This window comes from Solea solea, chromosome 8, assembly GCF_958295425.1.
Source record: "Solea solea chromosome 8, fSolSol10.1, whole genome shotgun sequence".
In the NCBI taxonomy this organism is placed as follows: Eukaryota; Metazoa; Chordata; class Actinopteri; order Pleuronectiformes; family Soleidae; genus Solea; species Solea solea.
This window is the reverse complement of record NC_081141.1, coordinates 28,097,355-28,113,166: the sequence shown is the minus strand read 5'-3', so window position 1 is coordinate 28,113,166 and position 15,812 is coordinate 28,097,355. Positions and strand designations below refer to the sequence as shown.

The 15,812-nt window shown below is 43.8% G+C and overlaps 1 protein-coding gene across 1 annotated transcript in view; it reads right to left on the bottom strand.

The window, feature by feature from the left end:
• LOC131463853 (tetratricopeptide repeat protein 28-like) overlaps positions 1-15,812 on the bottom strand; it is a 236,221-nt gene that overhangs the window by 28,471 nt on the left and 191,938 nt on the right. The window contains 5 exon segments of the mRNA XM_058635908.1: positions 116-225; positions 7,297-7,820; positions 10,320-10,864; positions 11,881-12,168; positions 12,170-12,696. Coding sequence (XP_058491891.1) covers positions 116-225; positions 7,297-7,820; positions 10,320-10,864; positions 11,881-12,168; positions 12,170-12,696 — 1,994 coding nt within the window.

Genomic DNA, 15,812 nt, shown 5'->3' with positions numbered 1-15,812 from the left:
AACACGTTGGTGCAGACACTGTATTGATACTGACCAATGAGGAACCAGGGGAAACATTCAACATGGGGTTCTCATTACTCATCACCAGAGACAAGAAGAACATGAGAGGCCTCACCTGATGTTGGGCCTCCTCCAGGTTCCCACTGGCCCAAAGCGAGAGCCCGAGACGGTGTCGGATCTTCGCCTCGTCCTCACGCCGAGACAGCTGCTCGGCGAGCCGCAGGCCTGTCAGGAAGAAACGAAGAGAAGAAGAGGAAGAGTCAAAGTTATTCAGAGCAGGCACACTACGCTTCAGGTAGCTTCCAGAGTAACAGATGTAAGCGTAGCGTGGTGCTGATGTTCTGACAGAGAGAACGTTTGGATATTTGGCCTCAGATATGAGAGGCACTCCTCACACACACACACACACACAGGGAGGCTGAACGAGCTCTAATCCGACTGCATAGTAATCAATGCTGAGGATCGACTGGCTGAGCAAACACAAACACAAGCTTAATGTTTGCAAAAGAAAAAGAAGCCACACGATGTCACAAAGACACCCGCAAATATTTGCCCACACGCTGATGAGGTGATAATGGACTGTGTGCTCACAGGCTGTTGTGATCCTGTGTTTGGAGACTGTGGTTGACTGGTGGTGGTGTTTTGGGATCTGTTAACGTTGCGTTACAGCCCCCTTTTTTCCTACATTCAATCATCGTCAATGACTTGTTGTTTTCTTTACTACTTACTTTCTTCCGTTCTGCCATCACGTTAGCGTGTGTTTATCTAGGGATGCGTCCAAAAAGTCACGTTTGCTTAGTAACAGAGTCATGGTAGTATCACAGCAGTGTTTCTCAAACTTTCTACATGGGGACCAACAAACAAGAGACGTTTGTTAACTTAATAAAAGCTTAATTTTATGCATGTTATTGAAAACAAACACACTTAACACTTAACTAAAGGTTCAAATCTGTTTAGGGACCCCAAACCAACTCCCCCATGGCCCATCTTTGTGTCTTGACCCAGTCTTTGGGAACCACTGCTCTAAATACTAAGAAAATGAGCTTCACTGCTTCCTTTCACGTCTCCTTTAGCAAAGGATAGTAGTGCGGGGTCTTCTCTAGCTCTCTGTACTACCATTTAATATTGCTCTGTTGGTTTAATTTACTTATTTATTGTTGTTAGGTTGCCTTTTACTCATTATTTTCACTTCTAAGTATCAGAGAACATATTTCGTTCCTTAAATGTTCCTTCCATGTTGAATGAGAGAATAAAGATCCTTGATCCTTGACCGTCCTTCATTAAATGGGGATAACACGGGGGATAAACCACCAAAGTAAGACTGAATGTCGGCAAGCGAGACAACATTTTCTTGATTTTCCCTAATCACGATGATCCTGATGAAGGAACTCCACCATGACTAACTTATTGTGGGTTATTTGTATTGCGATACATGATAAAATCATGTCCCTATTGTGAATGGGGTCACATTTTCTGGTTGATGTCTTAAATGATGCACCATCACATAATCGCGTTGTCGTATTGTAAGCGCAGTCGAATGATCTCAACAGCGCAGTTGCGTTACTGAATTCTCACGTGAACAGTTATTTACAGGTTCTGCTCTCTCCCGCTCACTGCTGCGGTCGACGGGGTCTAAACATGCTTTTGGACACAGAGCGGAGAAAAACGGGCCAAGCCAACCTCGCATTAGTCCGCTTTTCTCGGCATTCCTGGAAAACTGTCTGTGGCTGGACCAGATAAGCCAAGAACAGAGAGCGTGACCCGATTCCACAAGACTCGGCACCAACCACGCAGCAGTAGACTTCGTGGCTCCTCCGTGGCCACGCTCGCCGGCAGCCTTTGAAGCCTGAAACAGTCTCCCCTCTGTCCTTATCTTTCCACTCCCTCCCTCCCTCCCTCCCTCTGCCCTGCATAGACTCTGCTCTTCTCTCCCTCTCTCCACCTCCTGTATTTATTTTCTCATCTCTGTGCCTCTGTCTCTACCTGTTTCATCTCGACTGTGGTGGCAGTGCTCACTGAGGAACCCCGGCACTGCTCGGGGCTCATTAGGCACTGGAGCAGGAAAGAAGAGAGAGGAAACAGATCTAAATTATCCTTTTCATTTTCTGACATCCTCACCCCACACTTATCTCCAGCTCTGAGTCTTTCATCTGCACACACACACACACACACACACACATAAAATGTCTTCCTCTGAGCTGCTCTGTGATAGTTCTTCACGATCAAGCCTGAGCGTCAACCGACTCTATGTTTTCTTTATTCTCCCGTTGACAGTGAAATAATACATGTGAGTTACGACTAATGTCAAATTCTGTCTCTCCTCTACTGCCCGCCCACCCTCCGTCGATCATCCACCCCCCGCCGAGACTGTCTTCCCTCTCTTCTCCTCGGCATCATTCCGCGTCCGTCACTGTCACCGCGGCGTGCCGTTGGCGCGTCCCGCAGGCACAGTCACGTAGCGGCGGGCTGACACGAGGATGTGGCCGAGGCCGGCTGCGCCCCGAATGGCGACTAGAGAACACTTTAAAGGCCGCTTGACAGCTGGGGCCGAGATTTAGACACACAGCTTTACATCTACACTAGATTCAGTGTCCTCTGTCCATGACCACACAGGGAAAAGGACACATAAAGTGAGGGGAGGGACACAGTAAACAATCTTTGAGGGGTAGATAAAAAAAACCCCCACAAAACAACATCATGGACATTTCTGTTGCTTTGTTTTGCTCCTTTCTTTACGAGGACACACCATAATCTGAATATTCTGTAGAAAATGTCTGCTTTATTGTGAAAATAATCTGAATATTCTGTAGAAAATGTCTGCTTTATTGTGAAAATAATCTGAATATTCTGTAGAAAATGTCTGCTTTATTGTGAAAATAATCTGAATATTCTGTAGAAAATGTCTGCTTTATTGTGAAAATAATCTGAATATTCTGTAGAAAATGTCTGCTTTATTGTGAAAATAATCTGAATATTCTGTAGAAAATGTCTGCTTTATTGTGAAAATAGTGTAAATGATGGTGGTTGCGTTGAGTTTAAATCCATATACAGTATATATATATAAAATCTTTCTGTCTATCTATCTATCTATCTATCTATCTATCTATCTATCTATCTATCTGTTGCCAGCTATCTAGCTAAGCAGCTAGCCCATATCTACCTGTCTGTCTGTCTGTCTGTCTGTCTAAAGGTGTCTATCGGCGACATTTGCATTCATATTGTAATTCCATTAGCTGTTGTTCTATAAACGAAGCATGAAGAAACTGTATTGCCTTCATTAGTCGCTGCAGTGACGACATTGATTTAATGACACTTTTGTGTTAATCACTGGGGGAAAAAGGTGCGTTCTGCTGTGAAACGCCTCTTTTTTTTGAAGATTGAGAGGATGTAATTTAATGTAGAACTACAGGACGATAAGTAGACGGGACATACAAACGAAACAAAAGAGTGACAGGAATGATGTCGTCCCGTCACGCGGTAATTGCTATCACCGTATGTCTCCTGTTTGCACACACACACACACACACATGAAAGCACACACATTGAGCTGGAGGTCAAATAGTCGACACTATCCGTGCTCGTTTGGTGCTGCCTTTCTTCCAATTAATCTTTCTCAGGAAACCAAAACAAAAAAACAAGTACAGCATGAAGAAATGAAAAAGAAAAAAAGAAAAAGAAGAAAAACTGGAGGGGAAAAAAAACCTTGTCAACTTTTTCGGTCTGGGTAGGTTGGTCAGAAATAATTGGCTGTCAGCGCTCGTGGAGGCACTGTTCTTTTTCCACAGCCAGGCCGTGGAACAATACAAGGACAGTGCAGGGACAACAGGAGGACGGGGCGGAGACTGAATGGCCTGTCGCCTTTGTTCCCATTAAAGCCCAACGAGCAGGTCTGCAGGCGCCGCATGGGTCACTTCAGGCCCGGGTTAATGCTAATAAAGCCCGCGCAGCAGAGGCGGCGGAGATGGTTCTTCCGTTGGTTTGCATTCACTCCCTGCCGGGTGAAATATACGACTGTCGTTTCACACAAGCTGCAGTTCTCTCGGACTCAAACGGGGTTCGGGGTCGTGACACGGTGGGTGTTCCAGAGTGTGAGGTTCATCACGCCGGCGGGCGCGGACACTTTAGCTCACATCTACGGAGGGTTTCCGCTAATCACTTCCTGCGCTGTCACTGACATAATCAGGGAAGATGTACGGACCTGGTGGTGTCGTGTGGTTGACTGTAGTGAGTGTACCGTTATATCCAAACACACAGTGTTGATACGTACACAGAAATTGAAATTGACCGTGCATAAACAAAATACTCATGGAGAGTATTGTGTATTAGAAATCTATCTATCTATCTATCTATCTATCTATCTATCTATCTATCTATCTATCTATCTATCTATCTGGATAGCTAGCTAGATGATGTGTCAGCTAGGTAGCTTTCTCGCTAGTTAAATGGATAATGTGCTAGCTAGCTTTCTTTCTTTTCATTCTATCTATCTATCTGTCTGTCTGTCTGTCTGTCTGTCTATCTATCTATCGTAGCTGGATAGCTAGCTGGATGATGTGTCAGCTAAGTAGCTTTCTCGATAGATAATAGATAATGTGTAAGCTAGCTTTCTTTCTTTTATTCTATCTATCTATCTATTGATCTATCGTAGCTGGATCGCTAGCTAGATGATGTGTCAGCTAAGTAGCTTTCTCGATAGATAATGTGTTAGCTAGCTTTCTTTCTTTTATTCTATCTATCTATCTATCTATCTATCTATCTATCTATCTATCTATCTATCTATGTATCTATCAATCTATCTATCTATCTATCTGGATAGCTAGCTAGATGATGTGTCAGCTAGGTAGCTTTCTCACTAGTTAAATGGATAATGTGCTAGCTAGCTTTCTTTCTTTTCATTCTATCTATCTGTCTGTCTGTCTGTCTGTCTGTCTATCTATCTATCTATCTATCTATCGTAGCTGGATAGCTAGCTAGATGATGTGTCAGCTAAGTAGCTTTCTCGATAGATAATGTGCTAGCTAGCTTTCTTTCTTTTATTCTATCTATCTATCTATCAAAAAAAAATCAGAAAAACAGTGTGTGGAAGTATTCTGCATTACGCGGCTGTTCAAATATCTCTGAAGGAAAACCGCGTCACGTAATATTCTTTCAAACAGCCCTGATCTGCAGTCGTGGTACAGTCGAGGGTTAAGGAGTTCTTCATTAAAACATGGAAGGAAAAGCGTAAAAAGGTACTAATTATTTATCCTCTTGCAATAAATTCTGTTGAGCCGTGAAAATTCTCCATCTCTTCAAAGCATGTGTGATCTAGGTGCATGTGTGACTGCACATGAGAAAACCTGTGGAGGAGATGGCGGCAGTAAGAACAGGCGGAGGAGACGCTGAGGTAATTTCTACCACAATCATTTCCCGATCACTGAATTTCTGATTTATCGTTCTGGAAGGTTGAAGCTCAGTTGACAGATTAAAGGAGCTTCTCTCGGTTAAAGCGCGGCTCGGGTCGTGTTTTTCTGTCTCAACTGAACTGAACCGAGTCAAATGCACTTGATATACGCTGTGTTGACCTGACAGGCGGCTGTTACCGTGGTTACTGCTTGTGTTGTTCACAGACACATGTAGCGTGAATCAGTCTTTCCAGGAGACTGGGTTCAGACTCAAACATGGGTCACAGAATAACTTTCTTTGGGGTCACTCAATAAACTAAAAAAGACTTTTACTGATAATTATTGAAGTAACACATGCACACAATGACGAGCTGATTCATTTATCAAATATATATCTCTAATACTAGTGTAATAATACACTCCAAATACTCAAATGTGAAATAAATAAATAAATTACCGGACTACTACAATTGGAAATGCTGACTCAGCATTCCCAACTAAATACGCATGGTGCGACACATCTCCTGCCTACTGTGGTACAGAATTATGTCAACCTTTAATTTGTGCGAGGTAGATTCCTTATCGGAAGAAGTAGAAGAAAAATAATCAGAGCAACAACAATAAGGCTCTGTGTGTCACATGATGTACCGCCATGTTGGCAGCCTAAGATGAGGGAAAAAATTAATGGGATCAGTGCTGGATTGAACCTGTCAAGAGTTCACTGGCACTTTAAATCCATGGAAATTGACCATTATATATCCCAGAACTTGACAGACTGAATATATCTGATCTTTTTTACAAGTTTGTAAACAGGTGTGGACGACACTATTCCAGAGATTTAAACTTCCTGACTTCATCTTTACTCCAGAGAGTCACTGAATCTTTACAAGAGCATGCAGTGAAACAAATGGATGATATCAGGAATCTACCGGCTAAAGATAGCTTTGTTGTAGTCGTCACTGGAAGGGTAAGTGTCCTGTTAGCATAATGTTAGCATTAACGGTAAATAACTGCTGCGTTCACATTGCTGTGCAGACTAGCTCTTGGTAAATCTAGTCTGAGTGCGTGATTTACCAAGTGTTAACCATTTTATATCTGTTGCATGTGTATCCGTCCTCTCCTGAGCACGTTTCATGGCAGTGATTCACCTCCACCATCTCTCTGGTAGTCCTGCTTTAGGTGTTAATGAGTATAAATGTTGAGAGAGGTTATAGAGCGTCGTTTTTCACCGGGAGGGGCGTTACATCGGTTGTGTGACGTCAGCTCTACAGGGCCTTCATACCACTTGATGCTTGGAACCTTGGATATGTGACTCCTGAGGTTCCACTAGCTCTCAACAAGCACTGGTAGAAAATCCATACTCACAAAATGCGGTTAGGTGGCTGTAATGATATCGTAATAAGCTACAGGCTCTGTAACAAACATCTGTGCCGATGAAGGACCAAGTCCCTAGTTTTAACTTCACAATAATCTGCGTGAAATGAACGGTGAGAGTCTGTGAGCCACAGTGTGTGTGTGTGTGTGTGTGAAAAGATCTTATGATGACTCACTGAGACAATAAAAAAAAAAGCTGAGAAAAATCCATATAGGAGGTGTGAAGACGGGCTAGCATCGAAGTAAACAGGAGAAAATGCCTCGGAGAGTGTCCTTAAAGGTTTGCACAGACGTACACTCATAAATGCTGGTATAGCTTTACACAACAGGCGACAACACAGGCGCATTATGTGCACACAAAATCCCCCGGTGCACACACACACACACACGTGCATACAGCCTAATAAAAATGTGGCAAAGGCTTAGTAACAAACCCTGGCTCTGAATTTCATATTCATGAATTCACAGACTCTCGGCCTATCAGCTCAGGCAACAAAGGCAAATCCTCTCTGCTGCTCGCTCCCACAGACTCACTCACCTTCCTGCAGGTACATGACAGCCTGCGAGTAGTTCTGCAGTGCGTGGTGTGTTCTCCCCAGGCTGCCATAGGCCAGTGTCTTGGCAGCCAAGTCATTAGTCTGTGCTGCCACACTTAGATGCTGCTCCTGGAAAACCACCGCTCGCTCGTAGTTCCCCAGCGACTCGTACGTGAGACCCAGGTTGCCGTAGGCGCGCGCCTGCCGCGCGGGGCTCCCCGTCTCTTCCGCAATCTCCAGGTCACTCTGGTGGCACCTCAGCGCCGTCTCGTACTCTCCCATTGACTGATAGACGACGCCCAAACCGCAGCTGGCGTCGCCCTCCAGTAGGCGGTCCTGGGTGTCGCGGGCGATGGCGAGCTGACGCTCCAGGCAGGAGATGGCCTGCTCGTAGTTGCCCAGCTGGCTGTGGAGAGCGCCCAGTTCACCGTAGGCCTGGGCTTTGCCGCCGCACTCGCCGAGCTCGTGGGCGACGACGAGACGCTTCTCGAAACACACCAGCGACTGCTGCAGGTGTCCCATGGCTCTGTGGAGGGAAGACGGGGGAGGGGGGGAGAGATGAGCATCTGAGGGACGCAGATAAAGAGCGAGACGTGCGAGATGACAAAAACCCAACAAGACAACCGACAAGGAAATCTGTCACTGCTCCTTTAATGTCAACATGAACCAATACTGATAATATCTTTGAAGTGTACAACATTTAAAATGAATCCGTTCATCTCATATATGGGGGGGAAAATAGTGTCCGTTTATACGGATAAACATCTTTTCTACACAACAAGGGATTATTATTTACAGTATTTACAGTATAACCGAAAAGCTCCACGTTATTTAGGTTTAAATAATATATATATAGATTTTCTGCCCATTGTTGTGTTTGGAAAGCTAGAATATGCAAAACGGGTCGTGATATTTAATTTTAACGGTCCAGTGTGAAAGAATAAGTGACACTTCAATGGTTAGACTGCAGATACAGCATCAAATAGGGGACTTTTACACATACACATTTTAAATTCTAAATAAAAATAGAACATACAATAACAGAAATTTAACTGGCATGAAATGGCATGAGGGGCCTTGTGTGGCCCATATGGTCCTTTGCTTTAAATACGGATTAAAGGTTTATTCGAAGGCTACGATAACCCAACAGTATTTATTTCACGGTAATTATACATTTATACAAACAGACATATGAGCAGTGTATTACATTTGCCCTGAAAACCCCAGCTAAATGTCACTCACTGGAAGTTTCAATGGTGACTTTCAACCATCCTCTACAGCGAGATGGTCGTCTGTCAAAGGATCTCCGCCTCCGTTCTCTTTTTTAATGTGTCGACAGAGCGGCATTCATCCCATCGCAGCGTTTTATTTGCCTCCACGTATTTGCCTCCACAAACTGACAGATGCCGCTTCAAATGGGGCATTAAAAGAATAAAAGCCCTCAGCTTAATCAGCCTTGTGTTGATGCGTGCCGTCAGGAAAACGAGAGAGGTCTGTGTGTGTGTGTGTGTGATGTCTATTATTCCCCGTCTGAACTCATGCACGGCTAACACGTCGGTGTGCGAGCGCACACTGCGGCGCCCGCGCCGATGACGCACAATGAGAGGGGAATCATCTCTGAAATGAGGATTTCAGCAAGTGTTTTATTTTTGTGCGGCGCGGTTTCCTTTCGGAGGTTATCAGGAGAAAGAGAAGCTGCCTGGAAATAAATGTGCTTCTCCCCCCATATTTCATACATCTGTGTGTCAAAGCCTCTTTGCATACAGATAAGACCAGGCAGTGAACACCAGGCTAACATTGAACCAGCATGGTGTCTCTAATCTATGGTGGTCTATTGGTGCTTTTCCATTATACACTTCTAGCTCTACTTGACTCTACTCTTCTCATGTTGTTTTCATAGTTCCTCCTCAACATAGACGGGGGTCGACATAGCTGCCGTGACGGGGTTTTTAAACGCGACAAACTTGTTAAAGCAGTCGTTTTGGGTGAAACTGAAATATTAGAATCAGTTGATTTAAAAAAAGAATCATTACGTTTGACACTGAACTAAAATACCACTGAACAGGTCGTGATTCTGCGTAGATTTCTGAATTAAGTGAATTTTGGAATTACAAGTAGATTTTGGAACTATAAGTAGGATTTTAAAGTATTTTTAACTGATCTACAGTTGGACATCGTTGGCTTTGATTCTTGTGTCGGACGTCGCGCTCATGACTCTTCAGTGACGACACTCAGTGGCCGGCAGTCTGTTGACGTCACATCGGCTCAGGTCACTTGAAACCTCGTCTGAGCAGGTACTCAAAACAACCCATTAGTACCAGGTTCTATCACTGATGGAAAAGCAAAATAAAGGCGTCGAGCAGATTAGAGCTAGAACTGTATAATGGAAAAGCAACTTTTTATGTTCCTGACCAAATTTGGTTGGTACCAAGTCAAGATCAACGTGTAAAACTATTGTTTTCCAACATTTCAGTTTAGTTTTTTTCTGGTATTGTTGAGCCTTGAGATTCAGCCCATTCCTATTCTTTGGTTACTGATTCTGAGAAATGCAAAAGTGTAAAAACTATTTTTTCAAAACCAAAATAGAAGTTATTCATTCATTCAAAAAAAAAAAATCAATCACTGCCAAGTTTGGGTGCGTGAAGGCGCAGCTCAGTAAAGAGAGAAACATGAACTCTGAGGAAGAAAGTGATTCAGCAGCTCTGGTTTCATGCACCACAGAGGATTTAGGAAACTGCTCTGCCTCGAAAACTGTGCGCCACAGCAGAATGAGTCACACACACAACAAACCAAGGCCCTGACACAGTTTATGGTTCAGTGTCTGAGCACAGTGTAGTTATTACTTGAGTTTCCCTGGTGCTCAGCGAGGGTCACTGCTCATTTTCTCTGATTACAGACACAACTGTTACTATACCTGCAAAATTAACTGTGTCTAAAAGTAGAATTACTCAGATTATTAGCAATGTCTTGACAAATAATACCAGGAAAACAACGTAAAATATAGATTTAAAAAGATCAGACTGACCTGTGTCCATTGCCTAAGCCTCTGTAGGCCTTCTCCTGGTCCTGCATGCGGTTCAGGCTCTGGGCCACAGAAAGGTACTGGTCGTAGTACTTGATGGCTTCCTCAAAGTCTCCCAGAGCCTCGTAACAGTCTCCCAGGTTCCCGTAGGCCCGGCCCCTGTCCATGACCGCCTCGTTGCCACTCAGCTGCTGTAAAGTGGCCAGCTGCTGCTCCAGGTAGCCGATGGCTTCCTCCATCACCCCTACATTCATTTTAGTGATGCCCATGTTCCCGTACACCTGAGCCTCCACCACGGGGTCCTTAAGCCTCCGCCCGAGCTCCAGCTGCTCCTCGTAGCTCTTGAAGGCCATGGCGTACTTCCCCAGGGCCATGTAGACGGCTGCCAGGTGGCCGTGGGCTTTGCACTCTCCCGACATGTCGCCCAGCTCCTGGTAAACCTCCAGCTCCTGGGTGTGGTAGCCTAGAGCTTTGTCATACTTCTGCACCAGTCTGTAGGTGGCCCCCAGCGCGGCATAGGCACAGGCCTCCATCCTGCGCTCCTTAACCTGAAATATTAAAGAATTCTACATGACATGCAGTACATATATATATATATATATAAATAACAGTGGTTCTCCAAACCTTTTTGTATACCAAGAACCAGCTGAGGAAATATTGATCTCTCTCAGTTAAAACCTTAAAATACAGCGGTGTAAATAGACCGTTAGCATAGAGCCTGTTGAGATCTGGTGTTAATACCCATCATTGATTTATTTGAAGCCACCACGACGATATTAACCCTACTGGTTAAAATGTATTATTTATTTCATGTTACAGCGGTGCAAGTAGTAGTAGTTTTTGAAATCATGAAATTATCAAATCAACAAAGGCTGCAAACTGAGCCAGAAGTAATTGACCCTACTTGCATAAAAATTGGTTTTATAACTTTATTTAATTAGACTTCTGTTTTTGATTGTTCCATTATTCTATAACGATTAAAAAAAGTTCATCTTTGCAAAAAGTGCCTCATACTTTGGTGGTGTCTCTTTTGGAAATACGGGATTAGGTTTTAAATATTGAATTTAAGATGAATTTAAAAATACTGTATCTCACAAATTGTTATTAAACATTTCGCCAAATTGTTGAGCCCGAGTCTGTATTTGAATACAGGACAGGCTGAAGCAGGATCTGATCTCGTTTGGTCACAAAAGACGTATTTTAATTACCAGATGTGACGCTTGCTGCACTTTCCTCTAAAAGGGAAAAAATAATTTACAAAATTGACAATGCGTTCTATTGAAGGAGTTAAACCACGTGATTGAGTCCATTAATTCCACAGGAAAATGTTTACTGACATTATAAATCAAGTGGGAAGAAGAAGAAGAAGGAGAAGCTTATTTTCCCATAGACTTCAGAAGTTAATTTTTTTAACTAGCAGAGTCACCCCCTAGTGGTTAATTAATATATTCTTATTTCCTGGTTGGCTTCAAGAGGAGGGATGTTAATACCACGTCTGAACGGGGTCATAAAAACACATTCCACATGACATTTTAATATAGATGTGATGTATCGTTGGTCATACCTGGTGAGCTAAGGCCAGTTGCTGCTCATAAAACTGAATGGCTCCGGCCACATCTTTCTTACAGACAAATATGTCTCCCAGGTTTCCCAGAGCTCTGAAGCGAGCCTGTGCGTTGTTGAGAGACTGGGCCAGTGACAGTAGATATTTCTGACACTCCTCCGCCTTGGTAAAGTCTCCCAGGGCCTTGAAGGCCAGGCCAAGGTTACAGTACGCCTTAGCCTGACTCAGTTTGTCATGGAGGTCCTTGGCCAGAGCTAGGTCCTGCTCGTAGAGCTAGGTCCTGCTCGTAGTATTTGACCGCATCCTGATAGTTGCCCAGACAGTAGTGGGCGTAGCCCAGATTGTGGCACACTTTCCCCTCGCTCTCCATGTCCTGGAGGTCCGGGGACAGCCGGAGGTACTGCTCGTAGTAGGGCACGGCCTGAGGGAACTCTCCTCGCGAGCAGTGGAAGTTGCCGAGGTTGCCCAGCGCCCGCGCCTCGCTCTGGACGTCTCTGAGCTCGCGGGCTATGTTGAGGTGGTTCTGGTAGTGCTGCAGAGCGCGGTCGTGGGCGCCCAGCGCTTGGTACGCCACGGCCAGGTTGCCATGCGTTGACGCCTGCGAGGCCCGGTCGTTGACTTCCATGGAGATCTGCAGCTCCTGGCGGTGGTAGCGGACGGCCTGGTCGAAGGCTCCCAGGGCGTTGTAGGCGTTACCCATGTTGCCATAGGCGCGGCCCTGAGCGGCGTAGTCGTTCAGCTCCTGAACAATGGCCAGGTGGGTTTTGTGGAGCTTCAGTGCAGTCTCATAGTCGCCCTTCATCTGGTGGATAATACCTGTGGTGGGGGAAAAGAGTGAGAAGATAGACTTTAAATGACTGTAACGAGTAAATTCAAGAGCCCTTCAAGTACAAAACAAGTCACTCATTCATTGTCTACCGCCCTCCACATGAGGGTCATGGGGTAGCTGGAGCCAATCCCAATCACACCCTGGACAGACTGCCAGTCCATCACCAAGATGGACAACCATTCACACAATTGACACCGGTGGTCAATTTAGAGAGTCCAATTAGCCTCGACATGTTTTTCAACTGTGGGAGGAAACTGGAGAACGAAAGAGAATACTCAACACGAGAGGCCTTTCGTCGAAACCGGGGTTGCAAATCCGGGCCTTTTTGTTGTAAGGCAACAGTGCTAGCCACTACTCCACCGTGTGGCCCACAAAACAAGTCAGTTAGTAGTTCAAAGATGTTGTGGTGTATCACGTATCTGTACTTTCACTTTGTTATAGCAACTTTTACTTTTCCTCCACTACACTACCTTTGTGACTCTTTACAACCAAATAAAATCAGAAGAAGAAGAGTTGGTATTATGGTCTGCATTTATATATAGCTTTTCTATTCTTAATGAGCTGCTTTACACTACAGTTTTCACCCATTCACACACTTCAACATGGGGTTAAGAGTCTTTGCTCAAGGACACATATAGACTAGCAGAGCCAGGAATTGAACCCACAGCCTTCCAGTTGAAAGACAACTCGCCTTTTACTTCCAAAACCTCAGAAAATGACTCTTGATACGTAAGTACAGCAAATGTCAGACTTTTACTCAAAAAATATAATAAAAAAGCGACTTTAACTTCTACCAAAGTAATTTTTTGGGAACATACTTTCAGGTACTTTATACAAGACAATCACAGAGCCATCTGTTCTCTTCTTACTCAACGTACTCTGCCACAAAATGATGGCAAATCTAAAATTCAGTCTTGAATCTTTGAGTTTCTTTTGAGTGTCAACATCAAGAAACTTTTCCACTCAAATAACTTAAATAAAAATGGACGAAAGACGTTGGGAGTGAAAGTGGAGGGAGATGGTGTGAGGTGCCGATGGAAAGCTCAGCAAACAACTTTAGAAAAATGAGGCGAGTGTGGAGAAACAATAAATAATCGGGGGACCCAGTGCTTTGTGCGTATTACCGCTGATAAAATACCATCCTGTGAAAAATAATAGCTTTACCCCTCAGCCGATCTACCATCTGCTACACACACACACACACACAGTCACACCTCCATGACATTACAGTGACTTATTTCCAGGAGACCGACTCGTACCTTACCTTCCCCCTCACCTTACACTCACCTTAAAACACACTGTCACCTTGAAATATAATGATTTATTATATAGGGACTTACTTTTTATCCCCATAGGGTGGATACGTCTCCATAATGTGACTGTGTAGATTAAAGTCTCCACAACGTTCGTAATACCAGGACACACACACACACACACGCAGGTTTGTGCAGTTTCTTCTCAGGACACTGCAAAGACGTCCATTTATTCTTCCCAAATCTTAACCATAACTAGTTAACTAAGATTAACCTTAACCTAACTAAGTACAGACACAATCACATGTTCTTAGGTGCTATCCACATGGAAACTGAAGAAAATGTCTTCATCTGCACAAAAACGTCTCTAAACGCTGTAGTACATATGCCAGGCCTGCGTGTGGCGCTGGCACTGTGGTGCATTCCTGCCGGCATGTTCTCTGTGTACAAACTTATTAATTTTTTAAATAAATAAATAAATAAATAAAGCTTTATTTGAATAAGTAAATATTTCAATGTATACAATCACAGACAAGGGTTCCTTTGTCCTAAGTTAAATGTAAGACTTTTTAAGACCAATTTTACAGTAAACAAAAACAACAAAGCTGCACAAAACACATTAGTTAGGTACAACTTTGCCCAAATGTTTATTTCAACATAAAACATGACTTTTTGGTCCAGTGCAAAAGTTAGAATATCTACTATCGTGACGTATCGTGACGTCCGAGCTGAGACAGGGATCAGGATCCGCGGGGACCCCGACCGAAACAGAAACAGAATTAAGAGCGTCAGGACGACGAAAAAAAGAAAGGGAAAAGTTATCATAAAGTGAGAAAAACACACAAAACGAGGAAGACGACAACTCTGAACAGAGAGAGATTGGGAAAAAGTCGCAAAAACATTGTGTACATGGAAAATAGTAGTGTTTCCAGATTGTCCTGTGGACAGCCCCTTAAGGAGGACACTCATGGACATAATGCTTTCCCTAGCTCCATATCCTCACCGTTAACCTAACAAACCAAGTCTTAACCCTCCTATAACGTTCTTTAAAGTTGTGAGGAACAAGCCAAAACTGTCCTCACAAAGTTAAGATCTCTTTGTCTTTGACTCTGTTTTAAACAGTCAAACCATCTCTTAAGCTAAAGAAAAACCCAGCTCCTCCTCCATCACACAACCATCACCACTTTGCTGTATCAGCACAGAGACTAATAAGCTACTCCACATCCAGTGATGGGACACCAGGGCTGGAAATGGTTCTGGAGCCAGAGTGGGTGGGAACCAGGGACAGAGAAGAGGCCCCTGTGGCTTGTGGCGAGCATGTGATGGTGCCGCTAGGATTAGTTACCGCCATGTGTGTTTTCCCATTTATTTCATCCGAAACCTGCCACATTACGGCCCGAACACAGGCTACATAAACAGTGGGAGTGAAACTAAACAGACTGCAGATGTAAGGCAGTGATGTGGATACGCATCCAAATGTTGGCTCAATTAAATTATCCCCAACCAGAATGGAAAAAAGATTTGGGGGAATCTACAGTACGAACCGCTTTGCTGCGTATTGGTTAGAGACATTTCTGCAGAGAAACAGTTCACACAAGTAAACATACTCTTCTAAGCTCTTGACTTAATTTTGTTTATACAAAATTAATTTGCAAAATATATATATAAAAAAGATACCCTGCAGTCTAGACTATAACTGTGTTCACACCAAACATAACCATTGTTAATCATTATTGTGCGCAACTTCTGGAAGTCTGGTTCTAAGTTTTTTTGGTATCATTGAGAGCAGAATTTAATCGTATCGTAATCAGAAGTAGAAGTCTCGTAGAGCTTCAAGTGACCAAATATCG